Genomic DNA, 27,014 nt, shown 5'->3' with positions numbered 1-27,014 from the left:
CAGAGTGGGGTCTGCTTGGGATTCTTTCTCCCTCTCCTTCTGCCCTTCCCTGCCCCCTCTAATAAATAAATAAATCTTAAAAAAAAAAAAGAAGAAAAATCCCACATTAACAACCTAAGTGTATATCTTAAGTAACTAAAAGAAGAACAAACTGAGCCCAAAATCAGCAGAAGGAAACAATAAAGATCAGAGCAGAAATAAATAAAACAGAAAAGAAGGGGGGAAAAAAGATCAACCAAACTAAGTGTTGGTTCCCTGAAAAGATAAAGTTGGCAAACTCTTAGACTAACCAAGGAAAAAAGAGAAAGGGTCTTAATCAACAAAATTATAAATGAAAAAGGAGACATTACAACTGATATGAACAACCATGAAAGCCCTAGAAGAAAATACAGGAATAGAGCTCCTTGACATGGAGCTTAGCAACAATTTTTTTGGATATGATACCAAAAGCACAAGAAACAAATATAAAACAAGTGGGACCACATCAAACTAAAAAGTTTCTGTACGGCAAAAGAAATCATCAACAAAGTGAAAAGACAACCTACAGAATGGAAAAAAATATTTGTAAACTGTGTATCTAATAAGGGGTTAATAGCCAAGATATATAACTCATGCAACACAGCAGCAAAAACCAAATCACTATGTTGTACACCTGAAACTAATGTAACACTACATGTCAGCTCTACTCAAATAAAAAAAAAAAAAATTCAATGGTCGAAGGACCTGATGAACATTTCTTCAAAAAAAAGATATGAAAGGCCAATAGCAAATGAAAAGATTCTCAATATAGTCATTAGGTAAATGCAAATTAAAACCACCATGAGCTATCACCTCAGATGTATAAGAATGGCCATGATAAAATAAAAAATAAAAAAAATAAAGAGATGACAAATGTTGGTGTGGATGTGAAGAAAGAAAACCCTGTTGAGGGGTTGTAAATTGGTTCAGCTGCCATAGAAAAGACTTGTGGTTGGGGGAATGAAAACTGGAGGAAAGCGGTCAGGTGGCAAAAGGGTACAAACTCCCATTATAAGAGAAATGACTATTGGGATGTAATGTACAGCATGATTACTGTAACTAACACCGCTGTATGATATATAGGAAAGTTGCTGAGAGTAAATCCTATGTGTTCTCCTCAAAAGGAGAAAATTGTTTCCTTTTTTCTTTCTTTTTAGTCTGTCTATATGAGAAGATGGATGTTAGCTGAACTGATTCTGGTCATCATTTCACAACATATGTAAATCAAACCGTCATGCTGTGTACCTTAAACTTACACAGTGATGTATGTCAATTCTTTCTTAATAAAACTGTGAAAGAAATTCCTTTATGCTACTCAGCAAAGCCCAGCCCTTCACACTCCAGCTTTCCCCAGTCTGATCTCTCACCACTCCAGTCTTGAGTCAAGTCTATACCAATATTTTCAGTTCCCAAAGGGCTTCATACTCTCTCACTCGAGTACCTGCTTTATCAGTCACTGTATTCATCACTGTATATTTTATTTTATTTTATTTTAAGATTTTATTTATTTATTTGACAGAGAGAGACAGCCAGCGAGAGAGGGAACACAGCAGGGGGAGTGGGAGAGGAAGAAGCAAGCTCCCAGCGGAGGAGCCTGATGTGGGGCTCGATCCCGATACGCCGGGATCACGCCCTGAGCCGAAGGCAGACGCTTTAACGACTGCGCTACCCAGGCGCCCCATCACTGTATATTTTAATCGTCAGTTTACTTCTTTGAATCCTCCACTAAATATATGCTTTTTGGAAGTCAGGATTGTGTCTGCCTGTTTCATGGATTTAGCCACCAGTAAATGTAGTGCTACATAAATTGGATGGATGGATGGATGAGTGAAGGAAGGAATGATTAATGAATAAATCAATGAACCACAAGGAAGCCTTCATAAGAAGCAAAATTAGTTTCTCAAGTTTTCTTAGCAAACATGGAGTCAGAGCTAAAATGGTCGGATCACCGGAGAAGCATACACCACCTGAGATCCTAATGTACATCCCAACCCAGGGAGGTACTCTCATAGCTCAATCCCTTCTTGTATCCTTAAAAAATCACTGCCGGGGAGAACTACTATTACCAGTGGGACTGCGTCACATTCTTCAGGAAACAGGCAGGGTGGGGGTAGAGTCACTGACTTAACTTATACTAATGCATATTGTCTTCCTATTTTTAGATAAGGTGATACACCTATCTCCACTAAAGGAACTGCCTTCCAAATGGGAAAGTGGAGTTGACTAGTCAGCATATACTCTTTGTAGACAGTGCTAAAGACATACGGACAACTACGGATCTTTGGCATACATTTTTATAATCTCCCTACAAATCATTGTCCTTTAGTTAATGTATCCATTTGTCAGAGTCAAATTACAACCCAATTAACTGGATTATAGCTGTCCTTAGCTATTTACATTCCAATGCTGAGGATAAAGTCTGTTTTCCTTGACTGGACTTGAGGGTTTTCCAAATTTGTTAAGCAACACATCTATCTACCTTATGATTGAATATTTCTGCAGAAGGCCATGTTTATTTCCTTAAGACTGATTTTTACTGTTTTTGCAACTGGATTTTTCTTGATCTTATCCACAAATTTCAAGGGTCCTCTGTATAATCACCACATGCATCAAAAGAAACATGTTCTTAACACAACAAATTTAAATAAAATTATTAACAATTTGGCCCATTAAAAATTATGTATGATCAGCACTATAATATATAGGTCTACAGAATTAACGTGGCTGTCCTCTCGTGTTCTAGCGGCTGCACACGATGAAGCTCGCCAGTCAGGAGTTCTGTGTTTAGAGCTTTACAAAGTAATAAAAACAATAATAATCACTTGGATAGATCTCTTTGGTTAATAAAATACCTTCCTGTATATTACTAATCCTTCAAACATTCCTATAATGCAGTTCCTATGACCAAGTAAAAAATAAAGGCACTGTGACATAAATGACTCATTCAAGAACACATACCTAAGACTGGGAACTAAGTAAGAGCTAGAGATATGATTCAAGCTCACTGGAATTTGACTGTGGTAATAGTTGCACAACTTTGTGCATATGTTAAAAGGCAGTACACTGTATTTTAAAGTGGTACGTTTTATGGTATGTGAATTATACTTCAACTTAAAAGAAAAAAATAGGCAGATCTGTATGTTCTGAGACAGTATGTATCCTCCAAAATACATTAAATGAAAAAGAAGGCATAAAATCTCTGAAAGCATACACAGATAACCAGCAACATTATTTCCTAAAGAGAGAAGAACTGGGCTGGCTGGGGGACAAGGTTGTCCCAGGAGGGAGACCTACCTTTCAATTCAAATTCAATTCAAATTCAACTTCTGAATTTTATACAGAGTGCAAGTGTTACCACTTTTAATTTTTTTAATTGAAAAGAACAAAAAGAATACTCTGATGTGTTATCTTTGGTCTTAAGGTTTATATTAAAAGATTACCTTCATTTTCTTCTATAATAAACTTAATATACATCAAAATCAACCCCTGAGCTTAGTTGCCTCAGAGACAGTGTCTAGCTCTGCAGGAAAAAAAGTCAAAACTTCATCTAGTAAGTCAAAGATCACAAAGCATCTGTATCATTTCATGTAGAGTTCAGTGCTCTAGTCTGACAGCCACATTTCCTAATCTCGTAATTCTCCTTCTGTAGGGGTATAGTTGTTTATTTACTCTTTGATTTATATTCTCTTTTCCATAATAACTTATTTCTTTTCTGTGGACACAGTTATCTCACCTGCTTTCCAAAGTTCTATGTTGATGGCAGTTCTTGCCCAGATTCCGAGATAATATTTCACATTTTGACAATTCTCAGGACATTTGTTGGACTTTCTGATTACTTTCCCACCTAAATCTGACATTGGCTTTTTGAATTAGCAAAAATCTTGCAAAGTTACTTGTAGACTCTTAATTTTTAGTTGATCCACTTATTGCGCATTCTGCTTCATACTTTGCCAAGCTGATGGCTTCATAACTGAATAAGCAATTTTCAATTTTACTGGCCACATGCTATTGAGCAACAAACGATACTTCAAACCATTTGGTATCTTTAGTTCTCCAGTGGTGGATTTTACTTTTCCTTGCTTTGTGAAACAAACTTAAGTAAATTAGAAGCTCTGTAATTCAAACGCAGTGTTTGAAATCTAAATTCAAAAATCACAGCTCATTTTCGTATCTGAATTCTAGAATAATCTGGATCTCAAATCTAATGATTAGCAAAGAAACAACCAATGTGTCTGAACTTAAATTCTCAAGAAAGCAGAGTGAACATGCAGAAAGTTAAAGACTATTTTAGGCAGAGTTTAAATATTCAGTAAAGGGCTCTGGCAAGTGGTGTACTGAGAGAGAATAGGGGGGATGACAGACTGTCACACAGATTTCCAGGCTGAATTCTGCTTTCATCTCTTACTGTGGTAAATCACACTGATAAGTTTTCTCATAGTAAACCAACCCACCTTAGTCATGATGTATTATCTCTATTGTATACTATCAGATTTGATTTGTTAATATTTTATGTATAAGTGTGTCCTCTATGAAGACCTAAAACTTCCAAAATTTCACGGGGAGCTAAGTTATAAGCAGAATGAAATTTTTATATAAACTATGAAATATTTTCAGAATTATATTATAGGATATCCAAGAGAGAAAAAGGTGAGTGAATAATGTTGAATGGCATATACGAATAGTAAAATGTAAATATATTTACCATTTAATTTTTATCATTATTAAGCATTTTTTAATAAGCTGATTTACTTGTTAGCTCTTAGATAAGTAAAGATTCATAAAAGATCACTAACATAGTCTCAAAACAGTTTAAAGAAACTGAAAGGTAGACAAGAAATCAGGATTAGCCTTCATTAAACAACAACAAAACCCACACAACTATATAAAGTTATATACTTCTACCCTTAAGTTTTTTGTTTTAATGAATATAATGCAGAATATTAAAGCTGAAAGAACAAAAGTACATACCTGTCTTCTATACTCTAAAAGAGAGTCATATAGCTTCCACCCATTTTCAGGAAATACTTCTTTGTATTCAAAAGCAAAAACAGGCTACAAAACAGTAAAAAGAGTTAATAGCTACAAAAAGACATTCCAGGAGGGCATGAATCAGAAATGAATCCTTATCATACCCAAAGTTTTCATTTACTTATCGGCAAGGATATTTTGTAGTGGTGTCCTTTTTCTATATTGTTGTTTTGGCTCTTGTTTTACAATTTTGAAAACGTATCGTTTTTTCATATTTTTCAAATACATAGAAAAGCAAAAAGGCCCACCACCAAAATGCATCAGATGCTAACATAATCACCATATTTCCTTCAGATATAAGCTGTTTAGGTTTCTTCTAAATAATCAAAGGGTTTACAGAACGAAAGACATCTTCTGATATAATTAAGTAGTTCAATATCACAGATGTCAGCAGTTAAGCAGCTGAAGTTAATGCTACATTTTCTAAAACATACTGAATAAACATATTATTTTTTGGCATGCGATCAATGCCAAAAAAGAAAATCTAATTTATCATTTATGTAGACAGAATGACAGAAACAACTATGATGAAAAACATTTAAACAAGAGTCAAAAACCCAGTACTGATTACAAATTTTACTCTCTACTAGTTGTGCCCTTGAGTTAATTGCTTACCTGCCCCTGGTTACAACTCTAATAGGGATAAATACTATTTACCACCACAGGACTAATGTGGAAGTTAGATTATATAACATTAATGAGGGAGCACCATTACTAGCAGATAGCAGGAACTCAGCTAAGTATTTGCCCACTCTTTCCTCCTAAAATTGCTAGACTTAACTCTCAGCTCCTAGTTTAAAAGGAGATTTCAAATAAATACAATCTTTAGAAAAAAGTAAAAAGGAGATTTCAAATCCTAATGAAGACCACAGATAGCTTTTCATCGTGGGAACGCCCTCTGCAGAAAGAGCATATAATTACAGAATGTCAGCGAGCAGGAATGGACCTCAGAAATCAGCTGGTCCAGCTTCTCATTTCATACCTAAGAGAAACTGCTCCAAGAGATTAGATGAAACCTAAATTATGCATGTGGGTTAATGGCAAGTAGGATCACAAATGCAGATTCTAGGTAGCCTAAATAAGTTTCTTTACACTACATCAAAAATTACAATACACATTTTTCAAAGATAAAAACATCTTACCAGGTTATTAGAGACAGGAAATGCATATTTCATTAGATTCTCAAAAATGGATCTTCTTGTTCGCCCCTCAGGTTTATGAGCAAACCGTAAATTCCGAATATCCTAGAAGAGATTTAGGATCCAAGTTATCGATCCTTGTTCATCTGTTATTTAATGAACACATAAGGTAACTTGCAACTATCTTGTAAAATATTAAGATCTGTGAATGTGGGATACAAAAATAAGAAAACAGCTCCTGGAGGCAGGGAAATCACAATGCCTTATTGAAAGATAAAAAAAACCCACAAGGCGCTCTAATACAAGGCAAAATTCAGAGGACAGAAATTTTATTTCTGCTTATTTACTCAAGATAAGCCAGTAAAGGAGACATCACCTGATCAGAGATACTGTATCTGAGGCTCACTATCATGACTGATACACAGCTCATTGTTTGTCACTTCCCTGGGAAAGCCCATTTCTTGTCATGAATTTCCCTATTAAAAAACCTGATTAGCTCTTGTTGTATTTCGTAAGTGTCTTTGTTCCCATTATGCCTGGTGATAACTTTCCTACTTATGATCCCTTCTTTTCATTGGATCTTCATTAAGTTTCCTGCTACTAGACTGATAGAATCAAACTCTGCTTAAATCTCTTCCTCCTCTCTTTGTCCAAGTTCTTCAAACATCTCCCGGCAGATAAACTCTCAAATGTTTGGTTGATATCATCCTGGCTCTACGATCAGCTCTAAAGCCCCAGGCTCCCTTTTGTTATTTGTCCTCAAGCAATTTTCTATGCTCAGGCTCAATATAGATATTTATGCTCTGGTTTACTGACATCTTAACTGCACCAAGAAAAACTTGGGGATTAAGAATAATTTCAAGACTACCCATCTTATCTAAGTGTTTTAATCTAAGCAGAATTCAAAATAGCTTTATTATACCCCATTCTGTAAAACTGAATACAGGAACACTGCACTCTAATGCACCTGCAGTACATGAACAAATAGGACATTTTATTACAAAGCTGACCCAAAACTAGGACGTTAGCTTTACCTTATTTTAAAACAAACATGTGCGGAAACCTGAGCTGATACCTTGTTTTTTCCTCAGTAAATATCTTTACAACTAGTAGAGATATTCATAATCACTGTTAATCACAAAGTTCTCTAAAAGTACCCCTACGAATGTTTGGGTTTGTCAGTAATGATCTTGTTCCATGGAAAAAATTATATTTAAAAGCATCAAGACTTCAAAATCTTCCTCTTTCATGTCCTCTCATATTCTATGCTCTATTTACTATTAGATTACAGAAAAGTGATCAGGAGACAATGTGCTCGACACATGGTTGGCAGCTCTTATACTCTTAGAGCCCTTCTGACTACGAAGGAAAACGCATAAAAATAATTACTTAGTCATTACCTTTATTACTAGATTTACAGGACTTCTAAGATTAGCATAAGAAAGTAACTTGAAAGTTATGCACGTGCTGCTGCTTTTACTTTTGGCACTGGCAGAACAGCAGGAAAAAAAAAATAAGGTGATCTAAAACTGAAATGTGCACAGGTGTTAATTAGGCCATAATGAGAAGAGAGACCTATTGAAGTGGCACCAGGTATGAAATATCTATGACTGAACAGAATAATGAAAGTGTAAAAATCTAAGTTTCATTCAAGTACCAATGCACTTAAGGAATACAAGTTAAACATCATCAAAACAATGGGATAGCTCCTACACCTGTCAGAATGGCTAAAATCAAAAACTCAAGAAACAACAAGTGTTGGTGAGGATGTAGAGAAAAAGAAACCCTCATGCACTGTTGGTGGGAATGCAAAATGGTGCAACCACTATGGAAAACAGTATGGAAGTTCCTCAAAAAATTAATAACAGAATACCCTACAATCCAGTAAACACATTACTGGGTATTTACCCAAAGAACACAAAAACACTAATTCAGACAGATACATGCATCCCTATGTTTACTGCAGCATTATTTGCAATAGCTAAACTAGGGAAGCAGCCCAAGTGTCCATCAGTAGATGAATGGATAAAGAAGATGATGTACAAACAGAGAGAGAATGGTGTATTACTCAGGCATAAGAATGAAATCTTGCCATTTGCAATGACATGGATGGAGTTAGTATAATGCTAAGCGAAATAATCTAGCCAGAGAAAGACAAATACCATATGATTTCACTCATATGTGGAATTTAAGAAACAAAACAAATGAACAAAGAAAAAAAAAAAAAGAGACAAGCCAAGAAACAGGCTCTTAACTATAGAGAATCGATGGTTACCAGAGGGGAGATGGGTGGCAGGGAGGGTGAAATAGGTGAAGGGGATTAAGAGTACACTTATCTTGATGAGCACTGAGTAGCATATGGAACTGCTGAATCACTATATTGTCCACCTGAAACTAATATAACACTGTATATTAGCTACACTGGAATTAAAATTTTCTTAAAAGGTACAACAGTTAAATTCTCCGAGTTAGAGAATATTCATGGCAAAGATAAATATGGGGAGGAAAATAAAACAGAGCTGATCATGAGGAAAAAAAAAAAAAAGAACAGGAGTTAGGTAAGAAAATAGGGAAGATTTATAATGTCAAGTTTTCCACACCATTGTTTCAGGAAGCAGAAAAATTATGAGAAGTAGAAATAGGAAAGACAGGTTATGATGAATGTACCTGAGCCAGTTCTTCCACTACAAAGTCCTATGCCTTAACCACTCAGCCTATGTTTCTAATTTGTAAATTAAAGGTAATAATGTCTACCTTGTCTACTTCAGATTTTTCGAGGCTCAACATTATGAAATAATCAATGTCAAAGTACCGTGTACTGGGTCCAAAAGAATTTAAGCCTAATTCATGATAGATCACCTTTTATTACTCTTAAATGTTGTTGTTGTCTTCTAGGATGATATTCCAGTATGAAATGTACTTGACAGTTTGGAAACCAGTTTCTACACCCAGGCTCTATTTAATTGAAAGCTTTTCAAACCAAATAAAATTGCATAAATAAACCATTTACCTTACACACAGTTTCTAGTCCATAAGAATTTTCACCTCGACTAGAAGCACCACCAATTTTTTCTACTCTACTTATCACACCAAGAGAGGCATCTAAAACAAATGGGGGATCCTAAAGGAAGGAAAGAAAAAAACAATTAAAACTAAGCAATTGATACTGTACAATTATCTTAATTAGAAATGCCTTAATTAAAGATGATCAGAAATGAACAAAACTGCAAAGAACATACAGATGTACATATAAAAATCTAATCAAACAAGTCTTACCCGTTCCATGCTTTTAAAATATAACCTGTAATTCGTGACAGTCAGAGTTCCTCGTACAGCACCAGTGAATGGACATATATAAGTCACATCTTTGGCTGCAAAGGCAAAGAGTCCATTATTAAAAACTGCACTCTCATCTTTTCACAAGTGAAATTTACTAAAATTCTGATTGCTGTTCTAATCTATGCTTAAAAAAAAAAAAATCACAGAATCAGTGTTCCAACAGAACTCAGAAGCCAAATCCAGGCTTCTAACCATGCAGAAATCTGGGAAGGACTGAAGAGGTAGAGATAACCCCTACCTTCAGACAGGAGACAAGGCTAGCCACTATCCCTGCTGGATAAAATACATGTGGAAGTTGGGGTAGTGGGTGGAAGGGTAGTAGTAATGGTGGTTAACAACTGCAAATGTTGCAAGCCACAGTCACCAGTCATCTAGTTTCTAGATCACCTCACCAATCTGCTGGTTGTCTTCTGGTCGGTCTAATTTGTCAACATTCCTCTAAAAATATATTTGAAATACATAATACCAGCAACTCCTGACTGATTTCCTAATGGGAAAATACTGTAGGAGAAATGCAATGTATATGAAATATAATTTCTTAGAAAGGTAATAATTAAATAAGAGGATATTATATTCCTGACCAAGCAACTGATGTCAAAATTTATAGAGAAATAATCACAAGCATTGTTCTATTAAATGATAAATGATGAATCTGCACAGTATAATGCTTTTTAAAACATTCATTAATTAAGCAGTATAACTCAGCTACCACTAGCTCAAAATAGTATTTAATATGGTAGAGTTCATAATACCCACTACAAACTTTTTTATATCTTAAAATAGTCATAAATCCCTGGTATGTCATTATAGCAGCAAATGAGCAAATAAAGAAATATCTTCATCGCTCCGGAAAGTAAGGCACAACTAGGAGCAACAAACTGCTAAGAACTTTCCAAAGGACTTCTGGGAAAATGTAGGGACATAAAATACATTTAATAAGGTATTGCAACTTCCTGACTTTGCTTTTTACTCACCACTTTGAAGGACTGAACACTTTGTATGGAATCTGAAATGAGACTGATCTTATAACACACATTTCTAACCTTCAAAATAGTTCCCTTAGGAATGTTCAAGTATGAGCTACATTTTTTAAATCATTGTTTTCAATGCATGTTTCATTTAGAGGGACACTTTTAAAATTAAATAAACCTATCATTATAGAAAGATACACAAACTTCCCTTGCATATACTTTCTTGCCCTTATAAATTTTTACCTCAAGTAGAAAAAGCTTTATTCAATGCTACTAAAACATTTCTGGATTCTTTCCAGAGCCAGTTTTCTTACTTACACAAGAAAAATCAACCTCATTATTCTATATGCTGCCACAAGATATGTTCCCCTTCGTCCCATGTTTTTGTTACATCTTGCCTTTTATTCTAAAATCATGAGATAATACTCATGAAAGTGATTCCAAAATTGGAAGTACTATACATACATAAGGGTTTATATCTATGTTATTATTATCATTGATCATTTGTTCTGCCCCCTTTATCCTTCCTTCTCAGTCTGGTGGCAGCTAAATCACACTGAAGGGAGAATTAATGCTTAGCAGGGTTTGCACCAAGTAGACAAGAGATTATGACCGGGAGCCATACCAGAGTAAATGACAGTAGTAACAACCAACACTGATGGCCTTGCACTTCAAAGTTTATAAAGTATTTTTCACCTGAGTACTTCCTTTAACCTTCATAACAAGCCTTGTATATAAGACCTATAATAAAACCTATAAATTTTAGATGAGAACACCAGGGCTCAGAGAAGTATAACGAATAGCCTAATATTTCAGAACCAGGAACTGCAAAGATTAAGACTTAAAAGCAGTTCCTCTGATTACAAATTCAAATCACTTTCCATCACGTCATGCAAAGCTAAGCCACTAACATAGCACCATCTGACTTCTAAAGTGTAAAGGTTGAAATACTGTAGTCTGGGGCTATCTCTACTTCTGAGATGCCCAGGCCACAATACTCTGAGACTGTTACTTCCTTAAATTAGTATGTTGTTGATGTTCCTAACACTACTCCAACTTTTAAAAAAACTAAACTGCAGATTTACATTAGACCAACTAAAAATTAAATGTCTTTTTTAGAGGAATTAATATAATCTAGGTTATTCTAGCCTTACGCTTTATGTTCAAAGTAATTTTGCATAAAATCAAGTCTAGATAGGTTATTTTGAATCAGAATATTTAATATACTAGGTATTCCTCTAAATTTTGCAATACTGATACCGCCTAGTGGTACCAAAAGAGCTTAGATTTACTAACCCTCTCAAATTTTCACTGAGTTCACAGGGGAAGAAGCCATAATATTTTCTGTGAGGTAGACTAAAATGAACCTTGAAAATACATATTTGTAAGGATATAAAATACATACAAACAAATGTAATAAACGAGAGCATGCAATCTGTACAGAAAGAGAGGCAGAAAAACATATGCTAAGTAATACAATGAAGGGGAAGTCCATTCGGCTGTGGGATCAGAAAAGGTTCAAGGAATAGAGGCATATAAGTTGTGCCCCAATGGCAGGTATCCATTAGATGGGCAGAGATGGTGAGATGGCCCTCAATGCACAGGAAGCACCGAATCCAAGATACAGACATGCAGAAGTGAAGCACCTACCTGGACAAAGGTTTAAGTGTACAGTCTGGCTCTCTTTAGTTCTTACTATGTCACACTCTCTTCACTCCTCAATTTCCCTCCCTGGCTCCTCTTCTACCACATGTTGTAAATTAACAATAAAATGAAAGGTGGTGTTTCTTTGGCGAAGAAACCATTTATTCTCCTAACACACTACTTTATTTCTTAAAATCTATGGTATTTTGTAGATTACCACATAGATTTAATAAAGTAAAAGCATGAGGACAAAAAAAAATCTTAAATGCTTGTTTCTAGTCCATACAATAAGTTAATGCTTAGTTCTTTGGGCTGCAAAAGAAAAGCACCTAGATGCAAACACCTTGCTTTGCAATGGAGATGAAATATCTTTATTCAAAAACTGACGCAAGTTTATTCAGAGTAGAAAAAATAAACAGAAAGAAAGAATGTGTTATAAGAAAAATTACTCATACAAAGTGACAATCCAATGTTTTATCTAGGCAAACCAATATCTTACTGCAGTCATTCAAATTAATGAAATATTCTTTTGAAAATTCAGCAAGTTTAAAAAAAAAAAAAAAGCCCCCTACTTTCAATGAATGTAAAGCAAACCAGAGAAGAAGCAGAATATAATTCAATTTGCATGTTTCCCTATAGTCCAACTACAAACATAACCAGCAGGTGTAGTGGATCTAGGCATACAGGACCCACCAAATGTTGGGAAGGGTGGCAGTAATGAGTGCTGCCAGACAGGAGGTATCTTGGACAGTGAACCTGTTCTCTATACACTGAGAGTACTGAATAGTCTGTGCACTCAGAAAGGAGAAGGAAATTCAACAAAAAATACCATTACAGACCCATGTCTTTAATATTTTCTCCTGGAAGCAAGGGTGGTTCTTCCATTTCTGCTAATTTGTTAGATTCCCTCAGGACCTGGATTGGAAAGGGGAGGAGGGAGCAAGAAAAGAAACATGTTTTATTCAAAGGCTACTTTTTCACTCCAATTTCAATTGAGCATGCTTGCTCTTATTTAAAGTTATAACATTATATCACAAATACTACTTTAAATCAAATTATAGAAACTGTGGTGTTGGCATGTCCAACTTGTGAAGTTGCTGTTTTTCTACCCAGCATTTACTGAGTGCCTACTTTAAGTAGGGTACTGTACAAAACACTTGACATGTTTTCTCAGTGAATCCCACGACAGCCCTGTAAAGGGTAGGTGTTATTATCCTCAGTTCCTAAATGAAGAAAAACAGGTCAGGAGCGACAATTAACTTGTTCGAGATCACACAGCTAACAAGTCAGAATCTACGTATAAACTATAGTTTAGTGGACTGTATAGTATAGTTTAGTAGGTATAAATTATAGTTTAAAGTCCATGTTCTTTCCATTAAGCCATGTTCAGGGGCCCTAGTGCATTTAAACCCAGATAAAATCAAGCTCTTATGTAGATTTAATGTTTAGAGAATTTGGAAATGATGGTGATAAAGTATCTTGTTGAAAAAGAGATATTAAATAGATTAAAATCATGATCAACAACTGTTACTGAATAGTTACCTTACAAAGGACGTTACACTGTGGACGCTACACTGTATTCCAAGAATATACAGATACAGAAACATGGCTGTATAATGGATTTACAATGTGCACACGAACACACACACACACACACACACACACGCACGCACACATGCTGTCATATGCTAAATATAAATACATCCCCTTGGGTACCATGAGCCTCCCCACCTCTGCCTCTTTCACTACCAAACAATAATCTTCATCGTCTCCAATTTTTTAGCTCCCATTATTTCCTCAACATTCTGCAATCTGGCTTTGCCACCCAACCCAATCCTTCCAGGGAACCCACTTTCTTCCCAATCACCTCCTCATTATTAAAGATAACGAATATTTCTCAGTCTTTATTTTTCTCTCTTAATGACATTTGACACTACCTATACTTGCCTGCTTCTTGAAAGCATACTGTCCTGTTAAACTCTTCCTCCTCTGACTATTCTTTTTCAATGACCTTTAATTCCCTTTCTTCAACCTTCCCTGTTCCACAGAGGTTTGTCCGTATCTCACGTTATTCGCTTCCTGATATCTCATACCTTATCTATGACTTCACCTAACTTTAATCTATCCTGCCAGCCGAGAGTTTTCTTGGACTCTAGGTTCCATTCATCCAACTGCTAATGTTTCTCCCCAACCAGATGTCCCCCAGACACCCTGAACTCAATAGATCGCAAATTGACCTGTATTCCATACTTAGCAAAGGACAGCAGCATCAAATTGGTTGTCTAAGCCAGTTCTGGGGGAGGTTGGAGCAGTGGTCTCTGTGCAGACTCAGGCCTTCTCCTTCAACCTTGATGCCTTTCATTAGACTGAGAACCAATACCACTAAAAAAAAGATGCTTACTTTTTTAAGTAGCTTCTGACTCTTATTTCCTTCAGTCCAAAAAGTAGACTTAGAGTCTTCAAAGGAAGGTAAAAAGGAAGAAAAAAACTATTGCTGCTTTAAAGGTCAACTTCTGCAGGCCCTCAAATTCGGTTAGAGGTCTCTTCTGCATGAGCTCCTATCTAGCACTGACCACACCACTCTGCTTATCTGTTTTCTTGCTACCAGACTCTGAGAGAAGAGGTATCATATCTTACATACTTCACAATACCGAACAGAAATAGAACACAAGCCATATATGTAATTTTTAATTTTCTAGTAGTCACATTAAAACAGTAAAAAGGAACAGGCAAAATTCATTCTAATAGATTTTACTTAATCCAATAAATAAAAAATATTGTCATTTCAACATATAATTAGTATTTTTAAAGTATTAATGAGTATTTTATATTCTTTTATTCATACTATGCCTTTGAAATCTAGAGTGTATTTTCTACTTACAGCACATCTCAATCTAGACCAGCCACATTTCAAGTGTTCAACAGTCATATTTCTAGTGGTACCCATTTTGAGCAGTACTAATCTAATGAATCTAATTCTTCTTGATAATTAAGTCATTCCTTACTTTAAGTTAGGTGCTTAGGGAGGATTAGACAAAACAGTTAGACATTATTGCCACAGCCCAATGTTCACCTAAGGCCAATAAACTGAAAACTACAGACACCAAATTAATTCTGTTTAATAAACTTGCAATCTAAACAAATTATATCATACTTTTGAAAGTTTAATTATTTGTTTCATAAAGTAACCTTAATGCAATACCTAAAGAACTAAAACATACACACATAATTTTTTATATTTCCCATTCTAAAACTCATAAAAGGTTATATTTTTGAATGGCATCCAGTTGCCAGTTCATGATACAGCCTTTTATGAAGTCATAGAAGAAAGAAAGAGAGCAGGAGGAGGGAGGGAGAGAGGGAGAAAGAATGAGCCTATGCAGATGCAGAAAACAGAATATAAACTTGAAACACGCAAATATATAGACTTTCCCTGGGTTCAAATCCTGACTGTGCCACATGCTAAGTGCTCTTGGGTAGAGTGCTCAACTTCTTTATGCCTCTATACAATGATAATAATCATACTGCCCCATAAAAGTGTCAAATGAGTTAATACATTTAAAGCATTTATACCAGTGTTGACATATAATATATACTTAATAAGTGTTTTCTATTGATCACAATAATAAAAATTCAGACTAACAACTGATGACTAGAATCTGGTTAAGAATTTCTACTAATTACGAAAACAACAGAATTAGATTGAAAGATACAAATAACAACTAACACAGTACACAAAGAACAAAAATCAAACATGTTACACATGTGAAAGATCATCTAAAATGCTTTATCCTGGGACGCCTAGGTGGCTCAGTCAGTTAGGCGTCTGCCTTCGGCTCAAGTCATGATCCCGCGGTTCTGGGACTGAGTCCCACATTGGGAATCCCTGCTCAGCGGGAGTCTCCGTCTCTCTCTGCCCCTCTCCCTGCTCGTGCACACACACTCTCTCTCTCAAATAAATAAAATCTTTTAAAAATAAATAAAATAAAATGCTTTATCCTTTGCCTGTCATCTACCACCTGACTTGGAAATACAAAGATTATGCCCCTTACAAAGCCGCAGGAGTTCCTACACTGCACAGGTATACATCCTTGTAGCTGCTACAGTGTTGTTCCCTAGGACTTACTGTCTTTCTATATTTCTACGCTCAGAAAAAAACTGCAAAGCCCAGAAAATGTGTGTTATATACATGAATAGATAGGAAGGCAGTTCTGGCACAAACACATGGTGGTTCAGGAGGCATAACTTCCTAAGTAAATCTTTATTAAGTGAGAAAAGAGACAGGGAGACTCATGCAAGTCGTGCATGTTGAGAGCCATGGGCTCTCTTATACTTGCTCTGACCAGAATGTTGGAGAGCAAGGCAATGAAGAGAAGCCAGTCAAGATACCATATTTGCCCAGAAAAGCTGCCCCAGATGGCAGACTTTTAACAATAGGCATAGACTAGAGGATATACATAAACAACTCACTTTAGAGCTGAAGATAGAAAAAGGAACTCAAAAGAGTGAATGGAGCAGGGCCAAGGGCAATCCAGATCCTTTGTTGGCAAACACTGACTATGAACAAATCTATCCTTATATAGAAGAGAAAAAACAGGGCCTACAAAAAAAAAATTATTGGAAAAGGAAAAGGAGGTATCAGCCTGAGGCTCAACAAAAAAGCAGTCTTCTGAATAGAATTCTCTATAGGCATTAGTAGAAACATTTATAAGCTATTTGGTATACCCAAAAGGAAATCAACCATATTCCCTAAGAAGCAAAAACAGAAAGTCATAAGGAAAGAGACAGTGAGACTAAGAAAAATGAGTAAGATAAAGAATGATTGCAAAATTTTAAAATGTAGTGACAAAATCTGTGTTGGAAATAATAAAGAACTGAATTGGTTATTCAGAAAACAGCATTTATGTTGAGGGCAAACATGAAAACTGCTCTAAGAATTTGTAGGAAAAAACAGAGATAAAAGCCATGAAGGAAGATAATAAAGAACCAATAAAACTGAGGGCTTCAGAGGGGAGGGGGGTGGGGGATTGGGAAAGGCCGGTGATGGGTATTAAGGAGGACACATATTGCGTGGTGCACTGGGTGTTATATGCAAATAATGAATCATGGAACATTACATCAAAAACTGGGGATGTACTGTATGGTGACTAATATAACAAAATAAAGATTATTTTTAAAAATTAAGAAAAATAAAAAAAATAAAAATTAAATTAAAAAAAAGAACCAATAAAAGAATTCTATTTCCTGAAAGAAAAAAATCAAAACAGAATAGGAGCAATAATCCAAGATACAACTGAAGAACATGCTTTTGAAATGAATAAAGATTTTCTAAGTTTGTTGATCAAAATAGTTTGCCATGTTCCACCTAAAAATCAATGAACAGGGATGCCTGGGTGGCTCAGTCAATTAAGCATCTGCCCTCAGCTCAGGTCATGATCCCAGGTTCCTGGGATCGAGCCCCACATCAGGGTCCTTCCACACTGGGGAGCCTGCTTCTCTCTCTGCCTGCATTTCCCCCTGTTCGTGCTCACACTCACAGTTTCTCTCTTTCTCTCTGATAAATCAATCAATCAATCTTAAAAAAAAAAAAAGATCAATGAACAGAGGAGCACCTAGGGGGCTCAGTCTGTTATCTGACTCAACTGATTTCAGCTCAGGTTATGATCTCAGGATTGTGAGATCGAGCCGCACATCGGGCTAAGTGTGGAGCCTGTTTAAGATTCTCTCTCTCCCTCTTCCTCTGCCCCTTCTCCCCCCAAAAAATCAATGAACAGAGATATATCTAGGTGAATCATAGCAAGTTTTTTTTTGAAATGTAAGAATTAAAAGACAACCTATGAGAATATAGGCCAAAAGAGAGAGGTCTAGGGGAAGTTGCATACAAAAGCAAGATCAAGCCAGCTTCAATTTATCTGTAAAACTACATTGTAGAAAACAGTAACAAAATGTTACCAGATCTTTGAAAGAAAATGGTGTGACCTCTCTGACATGTTTGATGGCAAAAGGAAGTTACTGTCAGATATGCTAAGTTACCAAAAATATAACCCACATGTCCTGCTTTTAAAAAAGAAAAAAAATTACCTGAGGCAATAATTAAGCTGAAAAGGGAAATCAAAATAAAAACTTATGTATAAGAAATTTGTGATGTATAGCAAAGACTTAAGTTTTACATCTTAACTACCTTCCTGCCCCCCCAAAATAAAATCCATTTACTGCCACCCATACTAACCTCTCTGAATCTTAGTTTCATCGTTCATATTATCAAGATCTATCTTACAGGTTTGTGAATATGAAATGAGACAGTTGCATCATACAGGGCTTTGCAAGGTGCTATTAAAATGTAAAAACACTTAAAAAATGTAAAAAATATTTATCATCCACTTAGTAGCATCAAGGTAAGTTTTTACTGTCTCTTTCCACAGTGGCCTAATCACATGGTGCTTTTTTCCTCTGCTCTAAAATAGACAGGGATTAATATCTGAGACTGCATGTCATAAATCTCTCTCACCCCTGAAAATTTAGGTACAAAATAGCAAGCATCTTACTATTCTGAGGAAAGCAGCAAGAAGAGTGATGTCAACATCATGGCACCCTAAGATGGCCCTCATTTTTGTTGCCCCTTCACATCTAAAATTTGGCACCTACCCATGAACAAAAGTGCCTCCACGGGAGCTCTGGAATCAAGGGGCCCAGGAGGAGCCTCACCCACTTGTGCAACAGGTAACAGGCAGACAGAACCTGGTACGGGCTATGGAAACAGCAGGAGCCTGTGAATGGACTCCAAACCTTCTTGGCTATAACACCTAGAAAACACCAACTTGGGCAGATCCCCATGGATGAGAAAGCCTATACAGAAGTCCAGGTTTCTAGAGGAGAAGTTCCAGCACTCCACTGGAAGGAAGAAAAAAAGAAGTCTGGACACATGAGAGTGGGTAAGATGAGCTTTGCCAACATCACCCCTCCCCACAAGGTTCCACAGCTCTGAGAAAAAGCAGGTTGGGGACCCCTCCCATGGGGGAAAGGGAGATCAGTTAGTCAGGGCCCAGCTAAAGAAACCCATCGCTCTTCCACAGCACCCAATGTATTAAAACAAGAGCTCCACAACAGGAAGAAAGGAGGAGTTCCGGAAAGAGACAGATAAGAATTTCAGAGGGCATGAAAGGGATGCATGCAGTTCTCTGTTCTGTACTCCAATAGGAAGCCCACCCATGAGTCACCGGGAAAACCTCACCCCAAGATGCCCTCCTCAGAGCTACAGAAACCCTCGACATCCCAAGTACCAAACCCAACAATGATATATTCAAAGTACTGAAAGGAAAAAAACTGCTAGCCATGAATCTTTTATCCAGCAAAGGTATCCTTCAGAAGGATAGGCTTGAAGGACAGGATTGAAGAAGCAATAAAGACTTTCCCAGAAAAACAAATGCTGAGGGAGTTTGTCACCACTAGGTCTGCCTTGCAAAAAATGCTGAAAGGAGTTCTTCAAACTGAAATGAAAAAAATACTAACAGAAACATAAAAACATTTGAAAATATACATCTCACTGGTGAAGGTTAATATATTGTCAGATTCAGAAAACTGATCCTGTAATGGGATGGTATGCTAAACACTTTACTATATTATAAAGGTTAAAGAAAAAGAATATTAAAAATAACTGTAGCCAGTATAATTTCTTCATGAATACACAATATAAAAAAGAGGTAAACTGTGGCATTAAAAACATAAATGTTCAATGCAATCTCTGTCAAAATCCCAATGACACTTTTCACAGAAATAGAACAAAAAAAAATCCTAACATTTACATGGAACCGCAAAAGATCTCAAGTAGCCGAAGAGATTTTGAAAAAGAACAAAGCTAGAGGGATCACACATCTTGATTTCAAAATACATTACAAAGCCATAGTAATCAAAACAGTATGGTACTGGCATAAAAACAGACACGAAGATAAGTGGCATACACAGCTCAAAAATAAACCCACATATATATGGTCAATTAATTACAACTAAGTTGCCAAGAATATACAATGGAGAAAGGATAGTCTCCTCAAAAAATAGTACTGGGAAAACTGGACAGCTATGTGCAAAAGACCCCTATCTTATACCATACACAAAAATCAACTCAAAATAGATTAAGGATTTGAACCTAACACCTGAAACCATAAAACTCCTAGATGAAAACACGGTAAGCTCCTTGGCATCAGTCTTGGCAATGGTTTTTTGGATGTGACACCAAAAGCAAAGGCAATAAAAGCAAAAATAAACACGTGGAACTATACCAAATTAAAAAGGTTCTGCACAGCAAAGGAAACCAGCAACAAAATGAAAAGGCAACCTACCTGAATGGGACAAAATATTTGCAAATCCGATATGGGGTTAAAATCTAAAATATATAAAAAAAACTCCAACTCAATAGTGTATTTGGAAAATTTTATAATAAAATATAAGGTGGGGGGGTAGGAGTAAGGATTTTAAACTTGAATGGTCATGTAAAGGAAAATCATTGGAAGCCTCTGATAGGTAAATGACATTGTTAAGGAGGTATACAAAACTAAATATGATAAAGATCAAATTATAATAATCTAAGAGACATATATCAAAATCCTGGATTACTCTGAGGTAGTAGAAATAAAGAGGAATATTTGATACTTGTTGGAAGAAGTGATCAGATTTGATCCTAAGCTTATGAAACAAACACAAGCAATTATTTGAGTAATGCTTTATGATTTTTATTTCAGAAGAATTGCATTTCAGATATTCCAGCAATAAAGAAGAAATACAGATTCAACAAAACAAGAGGACAACTCAAAAACACCACGGCCTAACTTCCGAAAGTGGGGTCTGAAGAATGAAGACAACAAACCCAGACTGATTCCTTACATCTTTCTGCATTAACATGGAAATATCTTTAGTGTAGAAAAAGTCATAGGACACTCAGATATGAGAGGAGGAGAGAAGTTCCCTGGAATACATAAAATGTGTGTGATACAGATACATGAGATCCCTGCCTGCCTCGGGAACAATGGCTGTATGAGTACATAAGATGATATAAGGTCTACTCTTTGGTAGCATTTTATACAATATTTAATCCTTGTCTTATTGTCAAAAAAAACTCTATCCATCATATTAAAATCTTACTGGTTAAAAAAAAAAAAAACCTGCAATACAGACTGAAATTTATAATTCATTTACTCCTAAAACATAATTCAGTTTTGCTCTCTCCCCAATGAAAATGTTCCCCATTTTCTTTCACACCCTCTTAATCAAACAATTTTCAAACTGCTCAGTAACTTTCCATGTGACTTTAAGCTACCTCCCTTTCTCTCCCCCTCTGTTCCTTTCTCTCCAATCAGGAAATTACTATAAAGGAAATTCAGAAACCCTGTCTATAAATGATTATCTCAATGTGAGCAAGTTTATGGGTGAGTTTTCACTTGGAATATCAGATGATATAAAAACAGGAAAGAATACTTTGGAAATCTGCAAAACACTACATTATAATCATTTGAAAGGGAAAAATGAGTCTTCAGAAGTTACAAATTTTCCTCCACAGTTTCTTTATATACTAAAAACTGTGAAGGAAAAAATTAAGTACTCATTCTTCATTGGATAATTCTAGTAAAAAAAAAAACACAAAACAAAACTGTTAACATCTATTTTACTTTACTTTTTATACTACTTGACTGACAAACCACAAAATAGGCAAATGAACCATACAAACAAAAATCTGAACAGGGTGGAACCACAAACTGGCATCTGGGATAAATCTTATTGGTTATATATTTGAAAGTACAAATTTGAGCACAGGGAAGCCCTTTTTTATTATAACACTGCCAAGGACAAGTTGGTTTTCAGTTGAAACCACCACCACCAAAGGTTGGATAACATTACATCACCATCAATGATTCAACAATAAAAAAGAGTAAGTATCTAAAGACGAACAGTCTGGAAAGCATCACTCATGCTGTGAGTTGGATTGTGCCTTCCTCCCCCCCAAAAAAGATAGGTTGAAGTCCTGACTGACAGTATCTGGGAATATGATCTAATTTGGAAATAGGGTCACTGCAGATGTAACTAGTTAAGATGAGGACATACTGGAGTCAGATAGCCCCCAACCTGATATAACTGCCAGAGATACAGGGAGAATGCCACGTGAAGACAGAGGCACAGATTGAAGTGATGGCTCTATGAGCCAAAGAACACCAAGGATTATTGGACTTCACCAACAGCTCGTGGAAAAGTATAGACCAATCTTGCCACTTTGACTTCAGATTCTAACCTCCTAAAAGAAAAACACTTTTCCATACTCTACTCTCAACACTTCTGGATACAGAACATGGTGGGTTTTTCCATAGGAAACAATTCTTCAATTCTCAGTGAACACCAGCTGGGTGTCCTACAATTCAATTATTACACTAATACTCACAAGTTATGCAAACTCCACATCCTAAGGGCTCTCAGACCATACGACTGACCTCCACTTCAAGCACCAATCTAAAGTCCTAGATGTATAGTCACCTATACATCTGACCAACCATCCATAAGTCAGGTTCCCATGACTCCACTCCCAAGTTCAATAATTTGCTAGAATGGCTCACAAAACTCAGGGCTACACTTTATCCACATTTACCTGTTTATTATAAAGGATACAACTCAGAAACAGCCAGCTGGAAGAGCCCGGAAGGTAAGGTGCAAGGTAAGAAGGTGTATGTAATTTCTGAGCCCTCTCTGGGCAGGCACATCACCCTACCAGCACCTCCAAGGATTCACCAGTCCAGAAGCTCTCCAAACCCTTTCAGTTAGGATGTTTCTATGGAGGCTTCATTACTCAGACATGACTGATTCACTCATTGGCGATTAATGATTAAATCAAACTCTAGCCCCTCTTCCTTTCCCAGGGAAGGGAGTGGGGATGAAAGTTCCAAACCTCTAGTCATAAGGGTGGTTCCCCTGACAACCATGCCCCCATCCTTAGAGGCTTTCCAAACGTCACCTTAATACCATAAACTCAGGTATGGTTGAAAGGTGTGTGTTATAACAAAAGATGTTTCTTTCACTTTTATCACTCTGGAACTGTTTCAGGAGCCAGAAACCAAAACCAAATATTATATCAACAGATCCTCCTACAGTTCTTATCACTTAGTAAATTACAAAGGTTTTAGGAGCTCTGTCCAGGAGCTGAGGATGAAGACCAAAATACATATGTTTTATTATATCACAATATCACACTCTGGAACTGTGAGAGAATAAACTCCTGTGTTCTAAGCCACTCAGCTCACAGCACTCTGTTACAGCAGCCCAAGGAATGAATACACCTAAAATCAAAAAAATCTTTCAAATTTGAATCTTAAATAATTTTAAATGCAAGCTGTTCTTAACTGTGAAAACTTGGAAGCAACCAAGTCTTTTAGACAATGAATGGATAAACAAACTGCGGTACATCTCCACAAAGGAATATTATTCAGGAGTAAAAAGAAATGAGTTTTCAAGACAGAAAAAAAAAAGAAAGGGAGGAAACTTAAAGGCATACCGTTAAGTGAAAGAAGCCAATCTGGCTATGTATTAGATGATTCCAACTATACGACATTCTGGAAAAGGCAAATATATGTAGACTGTACACAGATGAGTGGTTGCCAGGGGTTCAGTGAAAGGAGGGGAGAGACAAATAGGCAGAGCACAGAGGATTTTTAGGGCAGCGAAACTACTATGCATGATACAGTAATGGCGGAAACATGTCATTATATGTTTGTCAAAACCCACAAAACACAAAGAGTGAACCCTTATGTAAACTATGGGTTTTAATTAATAATAATGTATCTGTATTAGCTCAATTATAACAAATGCACCACACTAATACAAGATGTAATAGGAGAAACCATGGGGGGAGGCGGAACGTAGGGCTGCAGGCTTTTTATTTTCTAATAACTGAGAACATTAAAATAACCACGACTACTATCTATGAGCAACATCGTTTTATAACTGAAAAAAAATATCTTTAAAACCGAAAAGTTCGGAAGATATACTCTTGTTTGAGTAACAAAGTAGTACTGAATTAAAATCGGAAGATATACTCTTATGATACAGAACAGTCCTTCCTTGATAAAAGATGGCTCATAACAGAATATCTGTCAAAAACGAAATAGAAGTAGATAGGTAGACAGATGACATATTATCTCAATTACTTTCATTCCACCCCACACCAAGGAAAACATCATCATGAACTGGCCTAGTTAATGCACTGCTTTTAGAAGATCATTATTCGTTTAGTGCTTATAATATCCCTGAAAGAGAAGTAGTAATAGTGCTATTCCCATTTATAAAGGGGGTAACTGACCCTTACAGAAGTTCAGCAACTTTTCCTAGGTGACATATACCTTGCAACAGCAGCTGAACTTGAACTGTATAACTGTACTAAGATTACGATCATGACATGACACGACAGCATTCTAGTGCAACTGTATAGCCAGCAACTGACATGGGGATAGGAGGCTGAGAAAGAGATCCGGAGCAGGGGTAAGAGGCAGAAGTCATCCATAAAGAAATAACAGCTGAAGCTATGAGGGGAAAAAAAAAAAAGAGCATAAGGAAGAAAGAAGGGAGTTAGGGAGTAAGCAAGGGCTGAAGGACACATTAAGGTCACCTCTTCTGGCTGAGGAGAAAGGAACAGTGAAGTGTACAAAGGAGGGGCAGTCAGAAAAAAGCGAACTAAAAATTGTCACCAGGTTTGAAATCGGGGGCCATCATCTTTGACTCCTCCTTCCCCCTAATCTGCAACATTCAGGCAGTTTTAACACATTACATCCACATATATAGGTTTTCAAATCTGTCCTTTACTTTGCATTATTTCATTATTCTAGTACATGTCCATGATCAATTTTTACTTGGAATTGTTCAAAGAGCGTCCAAACATCTCTCTTTGTTTCCATTCTACCTGCCTCTAAGTAATACTACCTGTTTGTGTATCCACAATTTCTTTTACTCCTCCCCCCACAATTCCCAACAAATGGGAATTTACACACTGTTTAATTCTTTATTTTTTTTTTAACTATCTTGAACATATTTTCATATCCACACGTGGAGATCCACCTCTTCTTTCCAAAGACTGCACAGTATTCAATTATAAACATATAATCACCCCCCAAAAAAACATTTCTATTGTTTCCAGACTTTTGTCATTACAAATTTTAGCATCAACTTGTCAAGTTTTAACCATATTATTTACAGAATAAGCAAGAATTAAAATCTGAACAATATTGAGCATTTCTATCAAACCTAGGTATGTCTTATTTAAGCGTCCTTTTATATTATTCAGCAGAGTTTTAAAGTTTCTTCATAAAATTTCTGCATATATCTTAAGTTTACTCTTGAATATTTTATATTTTTGTTATTATAAATATGATCTTTCTCTCCCTTAAGTATATATACTTAAGTATATAAGTATAGTTAAAATACTTAAAAGTATTTTCATAATAGGAAGCTATTGATTTTTACATATCCAACTTGGCTTTTAGTATGCCTTGTAATTTTTTTTGTTGAAAGTTGGACATGATGTACTAGGTAAAAAGAACTGAAATAAGCAGGACTTTAGTGATGTGGTGGTGAGGTGTGGAGGTGGGAGGAGAAGTGCTGTATAGTCCTATGACTAAATCCTATAGTCCTCAGTCTTTTAAGGAGCTTATGCCCCTGGGCTGTAACACTCACAAGTGCTTTTTCATCTCCGCCCCCAAGGTGAGACAGGATGCCTAGATGGTACTGGAGTTTGTATTTTCTACTTCTCATCCCCCAGGTAGAAGACTAGAGGAGGCTAGAATTGGGTATTTCCCTACTCCCAGGTCAGGTAGGCTGTGACAAAACCAGGCAGAAAGGCTAGTAAGACAGTTTCTCTTGGGAGTAGGCCTTACCAAAAAGAAGATAATGTTTTGGAGATATTTCAAACTGGGTCTTTTTCCCTTCCCTCTGCCAGAAAGCAAAAAAGATTTTTCTCATCTTCTGTGGGGAAACCTGGTAGGGTTTTGTTGGTAAAACTCACAAAAGTATGAAGACCTCCTAGATGTGGGGTCTCCTGGAGTTATTAACTCTCAGACTTGTCCACACTGAGCTTCCAGCAATTCATCAATTACAGTTCCTGTTTTGATACCACATTCTGGTTCCTGAGAAGTTCTCTGCTTGAGGGTTTCTGCTCTACCTTTCTGTCCAATTTGGAGGGCAGCCATTTGCGCTTTGACCTCAGTTCTTTGATGGATCTAAGAGTTGTTGACTTTCAACTTGTTCTGCTTTTTGTTACAACAGAGTGATGACTTCCAAGCTCCTTTTTATAACCAGTCATCTAATTAAAGTCTTTTGTTTTTAATAATATTCATTTGATTTTCTTGATTCCCAGGTAAAAATATACTTATTTTCCCTCTTCCTTTTCAATAATATGCCTACCGTATATTTCTCTTATCTAATTGCATCGGACAGTACTTATAAACAATGCCAAATAACACAGGCATGATAGTAGGCAAGCTTATCTTGTTCTTTAATGGGAATACTTCTACTGTTTCAATATTGTACTATTAAGTAAGATGCTTACATAAGTATTTACCTATTCCTTTCTAACTAAAAAGTTCTAAAAATCTGAAAGAGATGTTGAATTTTGTCAAATATCTTTCATTATGTGCCTTTTCTGTATATATAAAGATGACTATATGGAATCATGTGTGGGTTGTAACAGAAATTATATCAGCAGCACTTTCATTATGCTCAGTCTTGAAGTCTGAAACACTTCTTGTCTTCTCCAGAATTCACATCATGTTAGTATTCCACCTAATTAAATAACATTTAGGCACATATACTATTCCTTATCTCCTTACTATCAATTGAATACAGTCAATATTAT

General features: G+C 36.2%; 1 protein-coding gene across 2 annotated transcripts in view; it reads right to left on the bottom strand.

The window, feature by feature from the left end:
• The window catches only part of MTMR2 (myotubularin related protein 2), a 118,824-nt gene that overhangs the window by 40,116 nt on the left and 51,694 nt on the right, over positions 1-27,014 (bottom strand). For both annotated transcript variants that reach the window (XM_040630977.1, XM_040630978.1), the window contains 5 exons: positions 12,979-13,054; positions 9,462-9,556; positions 9,196-9,306; positions 6,189-6,290; positions 4,987-5,070 (listed from right to left, as the gene is read on the bottom strand). In XM_040630977.1, coding sequence (XP_040486911.1) covers positions 4,987-5,070; positions 6,189-6,290; positions 9,196-9,306; positions 9,462-9,556; positions 12,979-13,054 — 468 coding nt within the window. The remainder of the gene's footprint in view (positions 1-4,986; positions 5,071-6,188; positions 6,291-9,195; positions 9,307-9,461; positions 9,557-12,978; positions 13,055-27,014) is intronic.

Source organism: Ursus maritimus, unplaced genomic scaffold (genome assembly GCF_017311325.1).
Source record: "Ursus maritimus isolate PB19 unplaced genomic scaffold, ASM1731132v1 scaffold_16, whole genome shotgun sequence".
Taxonomy (NCBI): Eukaryota; Metazoa; Chordata; class Mammalia; order Carnivora; family Ursidae; genus Ursus; species Ursus maritimus.
Note: the sequence above shows the minus strand (reverse complement) of the source record. Positions and strands in the feature narration are given on the sequence as shown.